At 40.0% G+C, this 21,747-nt stretch overlaps 1 protein-coding gene across 2 annotated transcripts in view; it reads right to left on the reverse strand.

The window, feature by feature from the left end:
* The window catches only part of FER (FER tyrosine kinase), a 304,375-nt gene that overhangs the window by 49,857 nt on the left and 232,771 nt on the right, over window positions 1-21,747 (reverse strand). For both annotated transcript variants that reach the window (XM_033929145.1, XM_033929146.1), the window contains exons 16-17: window positions 16,968-17,062; window positions 3,684-3,807 (exon numbers count right to left, since the gene is read on the reverse strand). In XM_033929145.1, the coding sequence (XP_033785036.1) occupies window positions 3,684-3,807; window positions 16,968-17,062 (219 nt within the window). The remainder of the gene's footprint in view (window positions 1-3,683; window positions 3,808-16,967; window positions 17,063-21,747) is intronic.

The raw sequence follows: 21,747 nt of genomic DNA on the forward strand, positions 1-21,747 counted from the left end.
CATGCTGGTAATTTATAGCTTCTCTCTGTGCGTTCCAAGACTTATTCTGGTGTTACCATCTACTTCTTTCTGCAGGTGTTTTAGAGTGTTTTGTTGTGATCACCCATGACCATCTGTTAGTTTTTTGTTGCTCCAACGTCATTAGCATCAGCGCTGGGGCTGAGGACATGCCAAGCCACCATCACTACTCTGAGACAGACAGGTAGTAGCCAGGCCCAGAGAAGGGCCCTCTACTCTCCCTCAGCTACTAGCTGCCTACACAACAGCAGGCCAGCAATGCCGCAATCAGGCCCTGAGCTCAGGCCAGGCCAGCAGGCAAAACTGGTCAGTTGCCCACACTCCGGGCCTGACTGGAGCCCCACAACACCAACAAAAAGTGTGTGGATTCATTATTTCCTGCCACCCAGTACCCAGAAGTACAGGCCAGCAGCAGACGTGATAGCTATGCGCACCCATCCTAAAGAAGTAATAGCCATTGTGTATTCCTAGGAAACAATTATGTCATGGAAAAAAAAAAAAACTTATTCCGAGGGCAGGATATTCAAAGAACAATGGATCTACAATTACTTTTTCATGCAGTACAAGGAGAGAGCTGTTTGTCTGGTATGCCAGGATTCAGTGGCTGAGTTCAAGGAATACAATTTGCGTCAACACTACAAAACTCATCATAAAGACAAATATGATTGTTTGGTCAGACAAGTGAGAAAAGACAAAATATTAAAATTGAAAAATGAATTGACAACTCAGCAAAATGCTTTTGTGAAGCAGAAGCAGTTAAATATTCCAACACTGCGAGCAAGTTTTCAAGTTGCCAAGCTAATAGCGCATACTGGCAAACCATTCGTAGAGGGAGAATATGTTAAAGAATGTCTTCTTTCTATTGCCAAAGAGATGTGTCCAGAGAAGGCTGATTTATTTAGTACAGCGAGTCTTTCAATTACATGAAGGATTGAAGAAATGGGGGACAATTTGCATCAGCATTTGCAAAACTCCTCAAAAAAACTCTGGAAAGCACAACTGCTGTGGCTTCCAGAGTTTTCTTCATACTTGGTTGGCCAAGTATTTTACCCACATTTGCATGCAACCTTTTTATTTGGACCCCCGAGGAAAGTGTTTTTTCAGAAACATGGCCCGTATCGGTTCTGCCAAGTATAAATGTGGACAGAGTTCCAAAGACTGTTTTAAAGATTGTTGGAAGAAATAAAACAGAGGTCCAGAACATTGTGATTTCCGCAGTTTTGTTTGTTTTCATTCTGCAAGAGGAGCCATGTAATCTAGTAGACTAGTGACTGTCTGCCTGTGGTAGCTATATGGTTATCCTCTCATCAGCTGAAACCCACTATCCTGAAAGCAGAGATTAATTAATTTTGTTTTTGAGATGTGCAATATCTCCTCCATTTTTCCATCAATTTTGGGAGCTATGTTAGCAGCAAAGGATGCAGTTTTCATTCTTGTTGTTATGGATGGACTACTGTAATTCCATCCTTATGGAAATCACATCTGTGAATCTGATGAGCTTATGGTTGCTACAGAATTCTGCAGAAAAACTTCAATATTGGGCTAAGAAGCTTGACTAAATGCTTAGGGAAAAGCACTGATTTTCTTTAACAGTAAGGATCAGAGTTAAGATTCTACTATTTGACTTTTAAAGTTTATTGTATGGGACTTCTGGCTTATCTTGCCTTGTTAGTATGCCCTAAGGAGGAGATTCTGCAACCAGTGCCTAAATTTAGGTGTTGTTAGGTGCCTTGCCAGTGGTTAGAAAAGGCAGGGTTGAAGCACCTACTGACACCTAAATAAAAGGCGGCTGAAATGGCCGCTGGAATCATGGCTAGGAAGCCACTTTAGGTTGCGGAACGCCAAAGTAGGCATGGCCAATCCCTGAAGTGGCATTAGGCGATCTAAAGTGGATACCCAGCTGTGAATCACGCCAAGATAGGTGGCTGAAATATAGGCTGCAATACAGCAGCCGAATGTGGCAGGTAAATTTCCCCCTCCCTCTGGCCAGCAAGCCTGCTTCTTCTGAATGGTGGGCCTTCCCCTTCTCGGTGCATTCTGGGATGCACTTGGAGTAGCCTAAGACTTCGATTGACCAGATCCCTAAGGCGCCAGCTACAGAATTGCGGCTTTGGGGAGTCCCTGCTACTCAGCTGATGGTGGGGGGGAGGAGTCCCTTGCAGCTCTCAGCTGCTGCAGTCTTGCGGCCAAGACAAGCGGCTGAAATGTAGGCCTTGGTTTTCTGAGCCTACATTTCAGCCGCCTATTTTAGCGCGATTCTGTAACTGGCGCCCTGGAATAATTGACAGGATCGGCAGCCGCTTTTAAAGTGGCCACCAACTTGGGCGCCAGTTACAGAATAAGGCTCTAACTGCATTCATGATGTTTAGGGTAATTGCAGAAGCACTTGTTGGCTTTACTACTTCCCTCAAAACTTAGACTGGAGGGAACCAAGTGTTCACATTTTTCCTAAATGGCTCCAAAACTTTGGAATTTATTATCACTGGATCTCAAGAAGGAAAACTTTCTTAAAAGATTAGAAAAGAATATCAAATCATGGCATTTTAAGCAATTTATAAAGTGAGTGAGCTTTAGCTGGTTTAAGTTTTACTTACCGACTGCCTTCTGTTGTGTAATTTCTTTTAATTAATATATTTATGAGGCTTATACTCCTTTATACTTTTGTTATAAAGTGATCACTGATTTGTTGTTTTGTGATTTCTGAATGAAATGGTGTGGTGGCCGTATTACCCCACATATAGGCTGCCCCTCTGCATAGGCCGCACCCATGTATAGGCCGCAGAAAAGGGTGGCCTATGTTTAAAAAATGGAAGATAAGCCACCCCATGGTATTAGCTGTGGCTTATCTTCCGGTACCTCTCCTGCCTTTTCCATTCATCCCCCTTCCCAGGTACCTTTTTCGTAAGCCCTCTCGCAGGTGTGTGGCTCGGATCTCCAGTGGTGCAGGGCAGCCGCAATCTCTTCGGCAGCCAGCCTGCCCCCGCACTGCCCACTGAATGGCTGACGTCAGCTCTCACGAGATCTCAGCCACTCAGCAAGCGGTGCGGGGGTAGGCCGGATGCCAAAGAGATTGCAACTGCCCTGCACCACTGGAGACCTGAGCCGCGCGCCAGCAAGGGGGCTTCCGAAAAAGGTACTGGGGGTGGGGGGATGATTAAACTTTTTTATATAGGCTTCCCCATTTAACTAGGCCGTACCCCATACACGGGTTTGTAAAACCCATGTATAGGCCACGGCTTATATATGGGGAAATACGGTAGTCTACTCTTCAAGGTAATACCTCGTATGTAGAAATAAAACATAAACATAAAATAAAAATATAATACCTTTTTATTGGACTAACTTAGGCCCTCTTTTATCAAGCCGTGTTAGGGTTCTTTTATCACCAGCCACTGTGTTAAAAGCTCCATTGCTCAAAGAATTACTGAGAGTCAGAGATTTTGCCGCAGTTGTTGGCAATAACAACATGAGTTTTTCTGAAAAATGTACAGACTCAAAAACTGGAACAAGAAAGTTAAATACTGATATTTAAGAAAAGGAGTAGAATTTCCAAAATGCAGAAGCCAAAAATAATTATAATAATTTTGCACTAATCCACAATCCCATTTCGTTGACTTTGAAAACTACAGAAAAATGGAATCCATTTTTGTATAATTATTCTTTACCTGTGAATACAGTTTTTAGATTCAAGATAAGCCATTCCAGCAGCAGCATCTAATGCAAATTTCACCAATTGTTTTGGTTTCAGATCATCTTTCTTCTTTCTTAAAAAGGAAAGGAAATCGCCACCTAGAGAAACCGACAGACAGATCATGATACTCATTCTCACCTTCAAATAAAGTACCTTGTTAGTTTTAACATCTACTGACTAAAAATACAAATACAGGTGTCCTTTTACTAAGGCGCGTTAACTGATTTAGTGCACGCTAAATGCTAATATGCCCATTATATTCTATGGACGCATTAGCATTTAGTGCGCGATAGTTGTCTGCATGCGCCAAATTGATTAGCATGCGCAAAATCAGTTACCGTGCTCTAAATCGGTTAGTGCGCCTTAGTGAAAGGACCCCACAGTGTAGGAATTTGTTTTACTGATCTATACAACAATATGAAAGAAAATTACAGAAATTTTCAAAAAGTAATTAGAAAAAACCCCATAAAGTCACTATTGCATACATTTTCTGCCATGAGTTATAGCAAACCCAAATACGTGTTTTCCCAAAAGCCCATATTAGATTACACAGAGCTCACCTGAGTCTAATCATAACAACATAGCTGATTTGGAAAAATGATATGTTTCTGTTCTATGAAATGAATTTGTGATAAAGAGCTAAAGATGTTGAACACAGTCCTGCCAAAATAATTCTAGGTTAGAATTATTCAAAACTAAGAGATGCCTACTTAAAAAAAAAAAAATATCAAATGTGCTTGACTATCCCTTGGAGTACTATCCAATCCATTATTGTAAATCGGAAAGAGTTTGTCACCATCTAGACACTGCTTCAATGAGGTTGTTATTTCAAAATCAAAAGCTGTGCATTAAGTAAACATATGATGAAGATCACTATGAGGTTTAGGTTTACTTTGAAAGAATTACAGAGGTCTCTGGCTGAGACTGTTCATTTCTCACCAATTTCAAGATTATTCCATGAGCAAGGCCAATGAAGGAGGGTGGCAAGAAGGAAACCTTCTAGCAGTGTAATTTTATAACAGGTCATCTATGCCTGAAGGCTACTTATAATATAAACATCCAAAAAGCATCCAAAATTGGCACGCTAGAGCAAGAATGGTCCCTTTTTAAGGACAAAGTCACAAGCGCAGAATCTATATATATCGCGTATCAACAAAGGATCCAAGAGGAAAAAGAACAAGGAATCGGAATGGCTCACTGTAGTGGTGAAAGATGCGATCAGAGACAAGACGACTTCGTTTAAGGAATGGAAAAGGTAAAAAACGGATGAAAACTGGAAAAAGCACAAACAATATCAAAGCAGGTGTCATAAGTCGGTAAGAGGGGCCAAAAGAGACTATGAGGAAAAAATAGCCAAGGAGGCAAAAAACTTCAAGCCGTTCTTTTGATATATTAAGGGGAATCAACCCGCAAAGGAAGCGGTGGGGCCGTTGGATGACCATGGAATAAAGGGAGTGCTAAAGGAGGATAAAGCCATCGCCGACAAATTGAACACATTTTTTGCATCTGTATTTACCAAAGAGGATATACACAACATACCAGAAGCCGACAGGCTATACGCAGGACACAAAGACAGGAAACTGACTGGGTTGGCCAGTCTAGAAGAGGTATGCAGGCAGATTGATAGGCTTAAAAATGATAAACCGGACGGCATCCATCCGAGGGTAATCAAGGAACTGAAAGGGGTTATAGCTGAACTGCTTCAACTAATAGCCAATCTGTCAATCAAATCGGGAAAACTGGAAAGTGGCGAATGTTATACCTATCTTCAAGAAAGGTTCAAGGGGAGATCCAGGAAACTACTGACCGGTGAGTCTGACCTCGGTATCGCGAAAAATGGTAAAGGCGCTGTTAAAGGACCGCATCAGTGATCACCTAGATGGACACAATCTGATGAGGACCAGCAAAGGAAGATCTTGTTTGACAAACTTGCTGCACTTCTTCGAGGGAGTAAACAGACAGTTAGACAAGGGTGACCCGGTTGACACTGTATATTTGTATTTTCGGAAGGTGTTCGACAAGGTCCCGCACGAACGACTACTTTGAAAAATTGTGAGCCATGGAATCAAGGGTGAGATACTCATGTGGATTAAAAACTGGTTGGCGGATCGGAAACAGAGAGTGGGGGCAAATGGACAATACTCGGACTGGAAAAGCGTCACGAGTGGAGTGCCGCAGGGTTCGGTGCTTGGATCAGTGCTCTTCAACATATTTATAAACGACCTGGAAATTGGTATGACGAGTGAAGTGATAAAATTTGTGGACAATACGAAGTTATTCAGTGTAGTGAAGACACAGAAGGATTGCGATGACCTAAACATGATATAAACACGATTGAGAAATGGGCCGCGACATAGCAAATGAGGTTTAACCATGGATAAATGTAAGGTGATGCATGTCGGTTACAAAAATCTTATTCACGAATACAGGATGTCCGGTACGGTACTTGGAGAGACCCCCAGGAAAGAGACTTGGGAGTACTGGTCAACAAGTTAATGAAGCCGTCCACGTAATGCACGGCGGCGGCAAAAAGGGTGAAAGAATGCTAGGAATGATTAAGAAGGGGATCACGAACAGATCGGAGAAGGTTATCATGCCGCTGTACCGTGCCATGGTATGTCCCCACCTGGAATACTTTGTCCTGCACTGCTCGCCGTACATGAAGAAGGTCACAGTATTACTCGAAGGGTCCAGAGAAGAGTGACTAAAATGGTTAAGGGGCTGGATGAGATGCCGTACAGTGAAAGGTTAGAGAAACTGGGTCTCTTCTCCCTTGAAAAAAGGATACTGAGAGGGGACATAATCGAAACATTCAAGATAATGAAGGGCATAGACTTAGTAGATAAAGACAGGTTGTTCACCCTTTCCAAGGTAAGGAGAACGAGAGGGACTCTCTAAAGTTAAAAGGGGATAAACTCTGTACAAATGTAAGGAAGTTCTTCTTCACCCAGAGAGTGGTGGCAAACTGGAACGCTCTTCCAGAGGCTGTTATAGGGGAAAACATCCTCCAAGGATTCAAGACAAAGTTAGACAAGTTCCTGCTAAACCAGAACATACGAAGGTAAGGCTAGAATCAGTTAGGGCACTGGTTTTGACCTAAGGGCCGCCGCGGGAGCGGACTGCTGGGCACGATGGACCACTGGTCTGAACTAGCAGCGGCAATTCTTATGTTCTTACGTTCTAATAGTCAGGACGTCCAAGTGCCAATAACCAAAACTGCCTTTCTGGATGTCTAACGAGGTGTCCCAATCTCTGTGCATCCAAAACTTGAGATGGGCATGGTGGAGGCGTGTTATAGGCAGGCCTTGGGCATGCATAAGGGCAGGTTAGGCTTGGACGTCTTGCAGCGATAAACAAACGTTTTGCAACATTTACCTGAGTATATGACTGCATCTGAAAAGTGACTAAGTGACGTGTGCTGGGTGGGACAGTGGATGAAGTATGCTGGTGAGTATATAATTGCATGTATATAATGTGCAAAATGTGCATGGAATGTTTGCTAGGTGTTATATATTTGAGTGCATGAAATAATGTATGGGATGTATTTGTGAGTATATGCAACTGGATTTGGTATGAGCGAGTGGAGGGTTACTAAAGGGGACTCATGACTGAGTGAACGCGAGTGAAACGCATGGATAAAGGATATGTCGTAGATCATGGCTGTCCCTAGCAGAGTATCTGACTACAACTGTGTGCTTTGAGTCTGCATATGCATGGTTGAATGTTTGTAAATGAGAGAAAATGGTTTCTCATCCAAACTTTCTTGACTTATAATCGAGTATATACACTATATGGACTGATTAATTAAATGCTGCATTTCTGTTAATGGACAAACTGTCCCCTAGATGAACTCTGATTAGACAAATTGTAGCAAAGCCATTTTGGGGCTATACCTTTATGTACACACAAGAGTCATTTAGATTTTCCCTACAGAACTAAAGTATAAGTAAAATCCCAAAGTTTACTGTACCTTTACAATTAATCGTTTCAGACTACTGATATGTGTTGCTTTTTGGTCTTTCAGTAATTACTCTAAAATATTTATACCTTCTTCAAAACATCATAGTTCAATAAATATGCCATACCAATTAATTCTGTGTAAGATCCACTGGTGGATGTTTGCATTTAGGATCAAGTTTAAAATTGTAAGCCTTATTCTTCATTGAGAACAACAATAACATTAAGGGTTCCTTTTACAAAGGTGCGTTAGGGCCTTAACGCACGAAATAGCACACGCTAAATTGCCACGTGTGCTACATCTTAACGCCAGCATTGAGCTGGCATTATTCTAGAAGCGTACCTTGCGGTTTAGCACGCGGTAATTTTGTGCGTGCGCTAAAAACGCCACCGCACCTTAGTAAAAGGAGCCCTAAATTGTGCTAATGCACATTAGTAAAATAGGGCCCTTTGTTGGTGGGAGAAAATCTTTTTGATATTATTTTATTTGATGTTTTCATGTATGCTAATATAATTTTTTATTTTTTTACAGATCATCATTAGAGGTCCTTTAAGTTGTAGTAAGCGATGTCACAGCTTAAAATGGCTTATCGCAAGATATGTTCAGGCATCCTGTGGCACGTTTCAAATCATTTAACTCTTTGCCTTGTTGAAACACTTTGTTAAATTGAAGAAAAATATGGATTTTTTTCCATTATTAGACACCATTTCAGAAATTTCTTTTACGTGGAATGCAGAGGCTAATTCGAGAAATAAAAATGTGAAAATTTCATGCTAAGTAAGAACATAAGCAGTGCCTCTGCTGGGTCAGACCAGAGGTCCATCATGCCCAGCAGTCTGCTCACGTGGCGGCCCATCAGGTCCAGGACCTGCATAGTAATCCTCTATCTATACCCTTCTATCCCCTTTTCCTTCAGGAAATTATCTAATCCCTTCTTGAACCCCAAAACCGTACTCTGTCCTATCACACCCTCTGGAAGCGCATTCCAGGTGTCCAACACCCTTTGGGTGAAGAAGAACTTTCTAGCATTGGTTCTGAATCTGTCCCCTCTTAATTTTTCCGAATGCCCTCTCGTTCTTGTAGTTTTTGAATGTTTGAAAACTACACTTTCTCCATGCCCTTCATAATCTTTTAAGTCTCTATCATGTCCCCTCTAAGTATTCGCTTCTCCAGGGAAAAGAGCCCCAGTTTTTCTAATCTTTCAGCATATGAAAGGTTTTCCATACCTTTTATCAATCGTATTGCTATATTCTGGACCCTCTTGAGTATCGCCATATCCTTCTTAAGGTACAGCAACCAATATTGGATGCAGTACTCCAGATGCGGGCGCACCATCGCCCGATACAACGGCAGGTTAACTTCTTTTGTTCTGGTTGTAATACCTTTCTTGATAGTACCCAGCATTCTATTCGCCTTCTTAGAGGCCGCTGCGCAATGTGCCGATGACTTCATTGTGTTGTCCACTATTGCCCCCAAGTCCTTTTCTTGGGTTCTTTCACCCATTACCAGCCCTCCAATCGTATAGCTGTACTTTGGGTTTCTGTTTCCTACATGCAAGACTTTACATTTCTCCACATTAAACTTCATCTGCCATCTCATCGCCCACTCTTCTAATTTGTTCAGGTCCCTTTGTAAATCTTCAGAGTCTTCTTTAGTCCCATCTCTACTAAATAGTTTGGTGTCGTCTGCGAATTTTATTACTTCGCATTTCGTCCCTATTTCTAGATCATTTATAAATACATTGAACAGCAGCGGTCCGAGTACCGACCCCTGCGGAACACCACTCGTGACCCTCCTCCAGTCCGAGTAGTGGCCCTTCACTCCTACCCTTTGCTTTCTACCCGCCATTTTTGATCCATCTATGTACAGCTCCTTCCACCCCATGGTTCTTCAGTTTCCGTAGTAGGCGTTCATGGGGTACCTTGTCGAAGGCTTTTTGGAAATCTAAGTATGCGATGTCTATGGGGTCCTCTTTGTCCATCCGTTTGTTAATTCCTTCGAAGAAGTGCAATAAGTTCGTTAGGCAGAATCTTCCCTTGCAGAAGCCATGTTGGCTTGTTTTCATCAGTTTATTCCTTTCTAGATGCTCGTCGATACTGTCTTTTATCAGCGCTTCTGCCATCTTCCCCGGAACTAAAGTCAAACTTACCGGTCTGGTATGCAGTGATGATTAAACTAAACTAAACTAAACTTTAAGCTTATATACCGCATCTTCTCTATAAATATAGAGCTTGACACGGTTTACAAAAATCAAAAGGGAAGTACAGTGGGAGTACAGCAGGGGAGAGCCGACGGAGGACCAACGGTCGGCTCGGGGGCCCGTTCCAGCGGGGCACCCGAAACTGTCTTCGCTCCTCCTCCATTCCAGCAGGGGAGAGCCGACGGAGGAGGGCTGCAGTCCGGCCATCGGACCAACGGTTGGCTCCGGGGCCCGTTCAAGTTGGATTTCAGTTTTGACTGTTTTGATTTTATTTTCACTTCTTTTTAGTTTATGATATATTTTTTAAATCTCACTCATTGTTTTACCACTTGTTTTGTTTTATTTTATCATTCAAATTTCATTTAAATTTCCCCAGAATTCTATTGCTTCAACGGTTCTCCCTCTGCATCTATTCCTATCTCCCCTCTTTTTAACCTTTCAAATTCCTTTAGATCATTGTAATCTTATTAGTATGTTTATTTTCTTATTTTTTCTCCTCTATCTCTATTTTCTTTCTTTATTACTCTTCTAATTGTCATTTTTCCTGGTACTTTAGTTAGATTGTGAGCCTTCGGAACAGTAAAGGAATTTCTAAGTACCTATCTTACTTATAATCTTAATGCACCAATATATTCATTGTAACCCGTTCTGGGCTCTTTTGGGAGGACGGGCTAAAAAATCGAATAAATAAACAAATAAATAAATAAAGTTGGTGGTAGAGAGAAGCAGAAATTTACATTTTTGAAAATAGCCAAGTTTTCAGGTGTCTTCGGAATAGTTGGTAAGAGCCCAGATTGCGCAGCTGGGCAGGGAAATTATTCCAAAGCTCTGTAGTTTTGAAATGAAGAGATTTCCCTAATTTTCCAATGTAGGTAACGCCTTTTAGTGAAGGGAAAGATAATCTGAGTTTCTGGATAGATCTGGTGTTGACAGGTTTTGGCAGAATTTCAGGTTTAAATTAAATAATCCCTATAGAACTAGCTATTCTGAGCTGTTTTAATTACTCATGCTAATCTAAGCTGTATTTGCTTCCATTGCAAATTCATAAGGAAGCTAATACCTGTCTGGTTTAGCGATATGATTTTTCCCATAAGAATTTTATCATCACATGCTGAACAAGCAGCACATTCTGTAGCATATTGTATGTTTCTGCACTAAGTATAGAGTGAAACTTTCTAGGTGTCAGTACTGCAGTGAAAATGAAACAGGTTAAAAAGAGAATGTGTCATAAGTCAGTCAATTGTGATTTGAAAATGAGTCTAAAAAAACACTTGCACAATCACATTCCTGTAAATTTATATTTATATTTCCACATAAGCGGAAATAAGATCTATTAAAGCCATAATCTTATGTCACAAAGTCTGAAGTGTTAAATTGTGAAAAAAATGCAAAAGTGGGTTTCACAGGAAAAACAGCAATAAAAATGCTCACAAAATATTAGTATTTTATAGAATTTCTGCAATTTTACATGTTTGCAATTTTACACATAGCAGAGTATATAGCAGATAAGTATTTTAAAGTTCTTCATTACTGAGCTGTTGCAATGCACTAATAGGTTAATCCCTTCAAATGGGGTGCTAGAAGTCAGATGGCTTAATTTTTCCAGATGGCAGTGCAAGGGCAGAAGCATCAAGTAAGGTTCACTTGGATATCTTAGACTCTTGTTTTAGTGTTGCTGCTCCAAATCTAAATAATACCATGTTATCTGAAAAAAAGTTAATATGGGAGCACTTATTGCCTCCTATTCTGAAGGCACAAAAGCCCTCATTCCATAAAAAGTGCCTATTGTTAGGCACCTTGATCGGTGTGCCTAGCCAATCAAGGCGACTAACTTAATTTTTTAATTGGTTCAATTGGTGCTGTTAATTCTTTTTCTTTTCTATTTAAATGGTGTTTTTTTTTCATAATTTTGATTGCGTTATATTGTAAACCGCTTTGATCCTTTTTGGCTGTATATGCGGTATATAAAGATTTTAATAAACATAAACATGGTACCATTAAAAAAAATTTTACGAAGGTGCGCTAGGATTTTTAGCGCACACACAAAATTACCCCTAAAAAGGAGGCGGTAGTGGCTAGTGCGCTCGGGAATTTAACGCGCGCTAAGGCCCTAGCACACCTTTGTAAAAGGAGCCCAATGTGTGAGTTTATAAAAGGTACCTAGCGACTGACAGTCACACTGAGCAGTGCCTAGCCACTAGGCGCCATTTATAGAATCAAGCCCAAAGTGGACTTGAATTCTGCATTATCCAGTTAGCACATGCTAATGTGAATGTGCTAACTGGATAACACTTCCACATCCATAGAATGCCCTGTCCTGAAAAAAACAACAAAATCTTCCCCCATAAAACCCACTATGAATAGTGTGTGCTGATAGACAAATTACTGCAAAATATTTGAACTTTACTGGTTTTGTAAATGTGAATTTAGAAGAAATAAACTTTGTAAAATCTATACTTGCAAAAAGTAACAATGTACATGGCAAATGTGTGTGATATGGTATGTGCACTTTGGATGTCATTGTTTCTTGGTGCAAGCAAGTGGAGTTTGATCATTTCAGAATATCACATGCTAAGAAGTACTGTACTTTGCCAATCAACAACCCGCATATATTGACTAATGATCAATTTAACGAAGTGGTAGCCTAAAGAACAAAGGATTCATATACTCACTAAACCCCCCCCCCCAAACAAAACAGTTATCAATAAGAACCACCAAAGGAAGATCTGGAATATTTGAACACTGTGATGTCGCTCTTAACTATGAGATGAATCACTATTTTCATAGCCTTCTTCTGGACCGCTTCAAGTCTTTTTATATCCTTTGCCAGATTCAGTTTTGGAGGCCGTATCTGGTGAAGGATATAAAAAAACTTGAAGCGGTCCAGAAGAAGGCAACGATAATGGTAAGGGGGGTTGAACCAAAAGAAGTATGAGAAGAGACTGGAAGACCTAAATATGTATACTCTGGAGGAGAGGAGGGACAGGGGAGTTAAGATTCAGACGTTTAAATACTTGAAACGTATTAATATAGAACCAAATCTTTTCCAGAGAAGAGAAAATGGTAAAACTAGAGGGCATAATTTGAGGTTGCAGGGAGGAAGACTCAGGAGCAATGTTAAAATATTATTTTTCACGGAGAGGGTGGTAGATGCCTGGAATGCCCTCCAGAGGAAAATGGTGGAGAGGAAAACGGTGATGGAATTCAAAAAAGTGTGGAATAAACATGTGGGATCACTAATTAGAAATCGAAGGATGTAAATTAAAGAACTAAGGCTGGTACTGGACAGACTTGCACGGTCTATGTCCCATATGTGGTGATTTGGTGTAGGAGATAATGGGGAGGGCATCAATGGAAACTCCACTAACTTGGAACATAAGGATGTTACAAGCCAGACTTTATGGTAGATATCCTGCAAACAGGATGGTTGGATAGGTTGGAGTGAGCTTGGATGGCAACTTCAGCATTTGGAACCTAGGACAATACCAGGTAGACTTTACAGTCTATGACCCAGAAATGTCAAAGAAGAGACAAGTTAATTTAATCATGTATTTTTAATGGGTATAACTAATGGGCAGACTGGAGGGACCGTTAAGGTCTTTATCTGCTGTCATTTACTATGTTACTATATCTACCACTAGAGCATCCAGAAAAGAATTCTTTCATCTCCAAAGAGGTACTCACTGATAAATATTTGATATAATGGATTCTATCTTCCCTGTCAAGTGATTATCCTATCTCCCTTTACATTGCAGTTTTATATTTTAGCTCTAGCAACATTCTGCTGACTTGCACAAATTCTGAAAACACCACCTCTACAAAAGAGCTGTGGGAATGGAAAGGATTTGCTCAATTTTTATATTGTACTTAATGAATGTCACAAGATAAAGACAAAACGTATTTTCAGAATATTTACAATGAATATTCATGAAATAAATTTACATGAAGCACATTCATTATATGCAAATATATTTCAAACATATTCTTTGTGGATATCCTAAAATCTTACTGCCTAGGGGTCATTCACAATACGTCAAGCCTCTTTCAATTGAAAGGAAACTCTGGAATGAGGGGGCATAGGATGTAAGTGAAAGGGATAGATTCAGCAGTAACCTCAGAAAATACTTTTTCCCGGAAAGGGTGGTGAATGCTTAGAATGGCCTCCTGGTAGAGGAAACAAAATGTGTATCTGAATTCAAGAAAGCTTGGGACAAGTACACTGGATCTCTAAGGGAGAGGCGGGGATAGTAGATAGCATAGATAGGCCACAGTCTTTATCTGCCTTCATTTTTCTATGTTTCACTAGTACAGAGGACTAGTATGAAAAGCACTGAGCTTGCCTCATAAGGAGGTCAGATATACAATTGGGTGGTGGCCTGGTACTTGGCTAGGAAAAGTGTTTTGGGGCAATAGAGAGGGGTGAAGGGAATAGGAATAGGAAAGAAGGGACTGGGGATTTGGAAGGGTTGTAGGTAGGTCTAAGCAGGTTACAACAGGGATAAGAAAATGGGAGGTAGTCAAGGGTATAGAGGGGAAGGAGTAGCTACAGTTAGGAATAAGGGGAAGTCTCAAGGTAGGTGAAGAGGGGTGTTTGCAAGGCCAGGATAACCATTTCGCCTGTAGCTCTAACTGCTCTTCCACCTTGGTTTAGAGGATGTAGGAATCATATTATAGCATTTGGCAGTGAGTCCTAGCCTGATAAGAGCCTAAAGCAGTATGTTTAAATTAAATCAAGTTTAACAGTGGTCAAATGTGAAGTTGATTTGTCACATGCTAGCAGTGACATGGATAATGTCAAAGTTCTCCTCTATGAGAATTTGTTAACCACATTGCTGGAGTTCTCTTCATATACCTGTTCTCATACTAATAAAAAAAGTATATAAAAGAATTACAGTGCTACTTGCTTTCAGATTCATGCACCCAAGCCTTGGATCTACAGGAGATATCAGCCTATTATCAATGCCACCAGCTGTATGACCAAGACTCTTTGAAGAAGGTATAGTCCACTATACTAAAACACTTGCAGTGTAGAGTAGTTCTCTGCAGAATTGTACCTCTTCTTTCCATCAATAAAGATTTTATTTGGAAACATCCCAATTGACCCACTTGTTTCTGCTTTGATAAAAGTGCTCTCTTTTACAGAGAGGGTCCAGTGCCAGAGAAACAGAAGGATGGCAGTGCCTCCCCCAGACTTTGATGCAATGTATGTAACAGTGCGATACTGTAAACTGTATTTAACATATATAAGTGGTACAATGCTGTGGCCATAATAAATCCACTCTTCCTTTTAGATATATGTTGATATTTTGGAGAGTGGTAGGTAGGATGAAAGAAGAGTGCCAAGCTGCTGCCTACTAAGTTTGAAGAATGTATATAAGAGAAACCCATGCAAGTTTCACATGGAGAAAGCATAAAAAATTATTTTACAATTTTACTAACAATGTGTTTTAATAAAAAAGTTTTGAAGGCAGCAATAGCTAAATACTAAGGGGCTCATAATAAAAACGGAAATACGTTTAAAAACATGCCCAAATCGGCACTTGGATGACCTAAAAGACAGATCATCCAAGTGTCAATAATCAAACAGAATTTCTGGATGTATCCAGGGACTTTTTAGGCCTCTGAATGCCAATGTGCACCCAGAGCTGAAAGGTGTTCCTGGAAGTGTGGTGAGGGCGGGACATGGGATGACCTAGAGTTAGTCATATTGCAGAAATAAGCAAAGGTTTTACGAGGCTACCTGGATGGAACTTATACGTTGTGACTTAAGCAATCTAAAACCAGGTCTAAGTGCCCAGAAGGTATTTAAAGTGACCAGATAACTACTGTAGACACAAAGTACAGACCTCCCCCCACACTCCCCTAGTGATCACTGACCTCCTCACATTGCCATGAAAATTGGAATAAAAACGTACATACCTGTCTCTGGAACATCAGCACCTGCTATAGGAAAGCCTAGCAGATCTGCATAGCCTTAAGTAGTCTGGGGGTAGGCTAGTGAACCATAGATAGGAGGACCCAGGCTCATAAGCCACGCTAGCCACTACATTCATGGTAGAAAATGCGAGCCCACCAAAAAGCCCCCAAACCATACTGTACTGCTATATAGGTGCCACCTGCAGCCATAAGGGCTATTGGGGTTATAGACAGGTGGGTTGGGGGGGACTCACCATAACCTATAAGGGAGTTCCAGTGAGATGTTTATGTAGCACCCTTTATGTGACGTTCACAGCAGTGCCCTGTAAGGTATCCTACTGCTCTGCTGTCATGTCTGGGTAGCAAGTCCATCACACTGCTGACCCCTCCCATGTCCAAAAGGTCTTTTTCTGGACATTTGGAGTTTGGATGAATATTTGGACGAGAATGTGGTATAAAGATAGACATAGTGGTGGTCTGGACGATCAAACGCCTGATGATTTTTGAAAACCAGTATACTTTAGACGTATTTTTCGAGAATGGACATTTGTGAACTGCGACTAGCGCCCTACATCCAAATCAGACTTAGACGCATGTTTTGATTATGCCCCTCTAAGTGTTATCTAAGGAAAGACATTACTTAAATATGACACCTGAGCAGTTTGAAAGACTCTTTGTGAAGGTATGCACTCATTTCTTTAGTCCTGACAGATTCCGCTATGTTTAATAGGCAGGTTTGAAAGCAATTTAAAAATCAATCCAATTAGATCATCCTTGCATAAACAGAATGAAGTCAAATGTTAAAAACCACAAAAAAATTGTTTTAATTTCTGGACAGAAAGAATAACTGGGCAATTTTCATGACTCAATTGCCTGGATTCTCTAACTGGCACCCATGTCGCAGGCACAACATATGCAAAGATAGGCGCTAGAAAACCCTGGGACTGACATCCCCACATACTCCTCCACACCCACCTTGTACCTTTGATGGAAAATAGATGAATGTTTTGCAAGTTTTTAAGAGGTAAGTCTGATTCTGAAGAAACAGCAGCACTCCTAAAGTCCTGTACCATGTAAACTAAGGAATCTAGAATGTTTAGAACAATGGATTAATAAGAGTAAAATAATATAATGAACCAGTTAATACATTTATTTTGACAAATGAAAAATGACAAAAGATTTACCTGGTACAAGTTCCATAACAATATAGATAGGTTGCCTCTGCGTACAAACTCCTATAAGTTTTACAATGTTGGTATGGTCATATTGTTTCAATATTCTGCCGGGGAATAAAAAGTGAGTGTTGAAGTTATTATTGATTATGTAAAATGATTTTTATAATGAAGATTATTTTAATACTGTACTTAAACTGTGCCAGTAGTTGTGCCAAAATATACATATAAAGTGACAAATATTTTTTAACATGACAAATATTACCATTTCTTCAGATTATAGATACAATTCAGATTCAAATTTTTAGAAAATTTAAATATAAACATATTGCACAAAAAAAATCATAATCCCTAAAATCTTAGAGAATTAAATATGAAAATTATATTTGCATGCTATATTAGATACCTAGGTCAAAAAGTTGAAATGTACAATTTTTAATACTAAACCTCAACTCTATTCTGATGCTTTGCTAACATACACCTCCCTCCTTCTTTTTACAAAACAGCGTAAGAGGTTTTTAGTGCCAGCCGGCGCATTGAATGCTCTGCATGCTCCGATGCTCATAGGAACTCTATGAGCATTGGAGCAGTGTGGTTTTGTAATTTATCAAATGTTGATCAAAGACCATAATAACTATGTCCCCGGAATTTAAAAAGAAAATGGTAAAGTATATGATGTGATTCAACATGGAAAGAACATAAGAAGCAGACTGTATGAAGAATAACAACTTTAATCAGGATACTCCCAGGAAGTGGTGTCCAAAATTGCTGTGTAAAGGGCGTAAAAGCTAGCTGGTGGCAAGTTCCACCAGTACTGAAAGAACTGTGAAAGAAATGATCCTGCGAGTATACTGATTAAAGTTGTTCTTCTTCACATGGTCTGTTTCTTATATGATTAGGAAAATTTGCTTTTCTGAAGATGGTTTCACCATACAGGTTGAACAGATAAGGTGACAAGATACTTTCTTGCCTGACGCCACATTTTATTGAAAACCAATCAGTGTTGCCTTATTCAGTTCTCACTGCAGCTTCTTGATTTTCATATAAGCTATCAGTTGAGTTATGTGTTTGCGCATTCCCATTTGCACTAAAATTCTCCATAGTTTATTGTGATCCACACAATCAAAAGCTTTGTTGTAGTCAAAGAAGCAAAGGTATAGGGTTTTTTTGTATTCTTTGCTCTTCTCCAAAATACATCTAACTGACAATAATGTCTCTTGTTCCTCGACCTTTTCTAAAACCAGCCTGAACCAGTATGAATAGAGCCTTCTTTGTATTATTTTCAGCAATATTTTCCTGGCGTGTGGAATTAATGCAATTGTTCTGTAGTTGTTACAGTGCTTGACGTCACCTTTCTTCGGTATAGGTATGGACAGTGATCTTCTCCAATCAGATGACCATATTTCTTTCCAAATCTGTTGATACAATTGAGTGAGGGACATGATAGCATCTTCTGAGCCTTTTATTTATTCAATTGGAATACTGTCAATATCAGGTGACTTGTTTTTCGATAAAGCTGCTTCTAAGACTTCTTCAGAAACCTGTCTGCCTTGGGAGGCCCTGCTGGTAGTGAAACCACTGACGGCATAGCTTTCAGCTTCTCAGATGTGCACAAGCCCCAGTGACACGCCAAAGCCCATGGACTGTGACTGGAGAAGACCAGCATAGGACTTTCCAGCATTTTACTAGTACTATTTTTCATTTTTATCATATTTTATTTTTATGTCTAACCTGTTATTATTTATCTTGAATATATTATCTTACATATTACATGGTAAGCAGCTTAATAGGGTAAAATTTGTGACACATAAATAAGGGATAAAAAGCTACTACAATCTAGTATTTCACTATGAATATTCCATGAGTGCTCAACATTACCCAAAAGTTACTTGACTATGGGACTCACTACCAAAACAGAAAAATGCCCCGATTTGGATGTTTTTCTGCAATAATGCTGCATTGTAGAAAATGTCTAGTGCAAAATTGGACATCTGAGGCTAGACCTGTTTCAATAACAAATGCCATAAAGATGCCTAAACTGACCATAAGACCACTGGAGGAATGAAGGAATGACCCAACCTCACTCCCCCAAAGATGTGAAAGAAAAAGTATATACCAGCCTGTATGATAGCTTCAGATATAATGGCCAGTCCTATCAGAGCAGCAAGCAGATCCCAAGAATAGCCCCTAGTGACCAGTGAGTGCAGTGAACTATAGAGATGGGCACCCAGGCCCATATCATACTCTAACTAGCACACTTGTGGTGGAACATGTGAATCCTCCAAAACTCACCCAAAACCTACTGTAACTTCATATAAAAGGGGTGTTCCATAATTTATCTACCGGAATATGAAAGAAAGTAGCAAATATGTTGAAACAAGTCTGTGTATGTTGTGACATGTCTCAAGGTTATTCATGCACAGTTGCACCTCAGTGTGAGTCTAACATTCCAAGAGACAGGATATCAGGAGAGTCCTCGTGCAAATCAAGTAAGAAACTGCTAGATTTGGAGCACCATTCAGGGATTAAAATTCTCACAAAAGAAGGGAAAAAGTCAAAGGAGATCCATGAATGTATGACTCCAGTTTATAGCGAATCTGCCTCTATCATCTTACAAAGTAAAATTTTAGAGCAAGAGATTTAAGTGGGGTAGAGTGTCCACTGAAGATTTCCCTCACATTGGATGGGACAGATAGAGAAAATACTTAAGAGTACCTAAATGTAAGAAACTGACTTGATGTTGTTGCAAAAGTTGGCATATAGTATAAGTACCCTAATAAACATAAAAAGGGCCATTGTTGTAGTATACGGTTGAGTACAGAGGGTTTTGAGTGCAGCTAAGAAAACAAATAAAATGTTAGGAATTATCAGGAAAGGAATGGAAAACAAAGATGAGAAAGTTATAATGCTCTTGTTTGCTCCATGGTGTGGCCACACTTTGAATCCTGTGTGCAATTCTGGTCACTGCATCTCAAAAAAGAAATAGTGGAATTAGAAAAGGTACAGACACAGGCATTGAAAATGATGGATGGGATGACTTCCCTATGAAGAAAAGCTAAAGCAGTTAGGAGTCTTCAGCTGGGAAAAGACAGCTCAGGGGAGATATGATAGTGGTCTATAAAATACTGACTAGAGTGGAATGGGTAGATATGAATCACTTATTTACTCTTTCCAAAAATACTAGGATTAGGGGATATGTGATGAAGCTACTAAGTAGTAAATTTAAAACAAATCAGAAAATATTTCTTCATTTATTGTTTAATTAAACTCTGGAATTTGTTTCTGGAAAACGTGAAAGCAGTTAGCTTAGCGGGGTTTAAAAAAGGTTTGGAGAATTCCCTAAAACTGAAGTCCACAAGCCATTATTAAGATGGAATTTGAGAAATCTGTTATACTCCTTGGGATCTTGCAAGGTGCCTGTGACCTGAGATGGCCACTATTGGAAATAGGATACTGGGCTTGATGACTTCAGTCTGTTCTAGTATGGCAACTCTTATGTTTTTATGTAATATAAGGTGGTCATGGTGAGATGTGTATCTTGGACTTTTAATGTAAAGTGTACTGCAGTACCCCTTAAGCTGCTCCACTGTTTTGCTGGGACGTATATGTGGCCAGTCTACTAAGAATGCTGGCCCTCCTACATCCCAATGACTTGTTTATGTTCATTTTTCTTTTGGACTTTTTTTTAATAGTTCAAAAGATAAGACACACTGAGCACAACATCTAAGAAATGGCCATTTTCAAATTAAAAAGACAGACATATTCCTGTTTTGAAAACAGTCCTCTTAGCACTAGAGAATTGTTTAATGTGGAGGGACATTTTCAATATGACGTCTAAATCCAAGTTTAGATATTTTGTGGAAAACATCCAAAATCCAGCAGTGCTTATTTGCACCTGGAATCAAAGTGAACTTTATTTTTTCTGGCTACTGCTTTGAGGAACAATGCCACTGGAAGGTCTTTGTTATAGCGGAGCTTTTTGAATCTTCTGGAAGGGGGCTACTAGAAAGACAGTTAATCATTTTTAAAGTGGCTCAAAGTTAAGAGGGCTCGTTTGCCCTATAAGTGCTCCGTGGTATAAGGGTGGCCTGGGTTTGTTGAATCTTCGCTTTTTAACTATTGGTTGTGGGATGCACCACATTAATGATTTTTTTAGGGGTTCCTCAGCTTTTACTAATACTTCTCTGGAACTTTTTTGTTTTCAGATTACTCATTTTAGTGCTTACCTTCATTCTACTCCATCTACCTTACCTGAACCTCTCTCTCAAAAGGTGCTGCACCATCTACTCCGGAAGGTTTGGCAGTGGGTATGTAAATTTCATTCTATTAGTCCTACTTTCACTCCTTTTCTGCCTATCCGCTTTAATGGTTCCTTTCTCCCTGGGATAGATGGAGCTAGTTTTGCCCGGTGGGAAGCAAGGGGAATTCATTATGTGTTTCAGTTGGTGAATGATGGGGGGAAGGTCCGGCCCTTTGATCAGGTGCGGGAGGACTTTGACCTTCCGCCCACTGATTATTTTGCTTATATGCAAATTCACCATTACCTTAATTCTTTATCTTCTGCTTCCTTAACAACTTCTTGTCAAGAATTGTTATCCACGGCCTTTACAATTGGCTCTCAGCTTCCTGTTCCCCTTAAATTTCATCATCGTCATCTGAAGGATGAGTCCCCCTTGCTTGATCATGTTAAGTTATGAGATGCTTGGGCTCGTGACCTTGCTGTGGATTTATCTGATGATGTGATTTTACATGCTATACGTAAATTACCTGCTTATCGTAAATATACTACCTT

This window comes from Geotrypetes seraphini, chromosome 1, assembly GCF_902459505.1.
Source record: "Geotrypetes seraphini chromosome 1, aGeoSer1.1, whole genome shotgun sequence".
NCBI classification, from domain to species: Eukaryota; Metazoa; Chordata; class Amphibia; order Gymnophiona; family Dermophiidae; genus Geotrypetes; species Geotrypetes seraphini.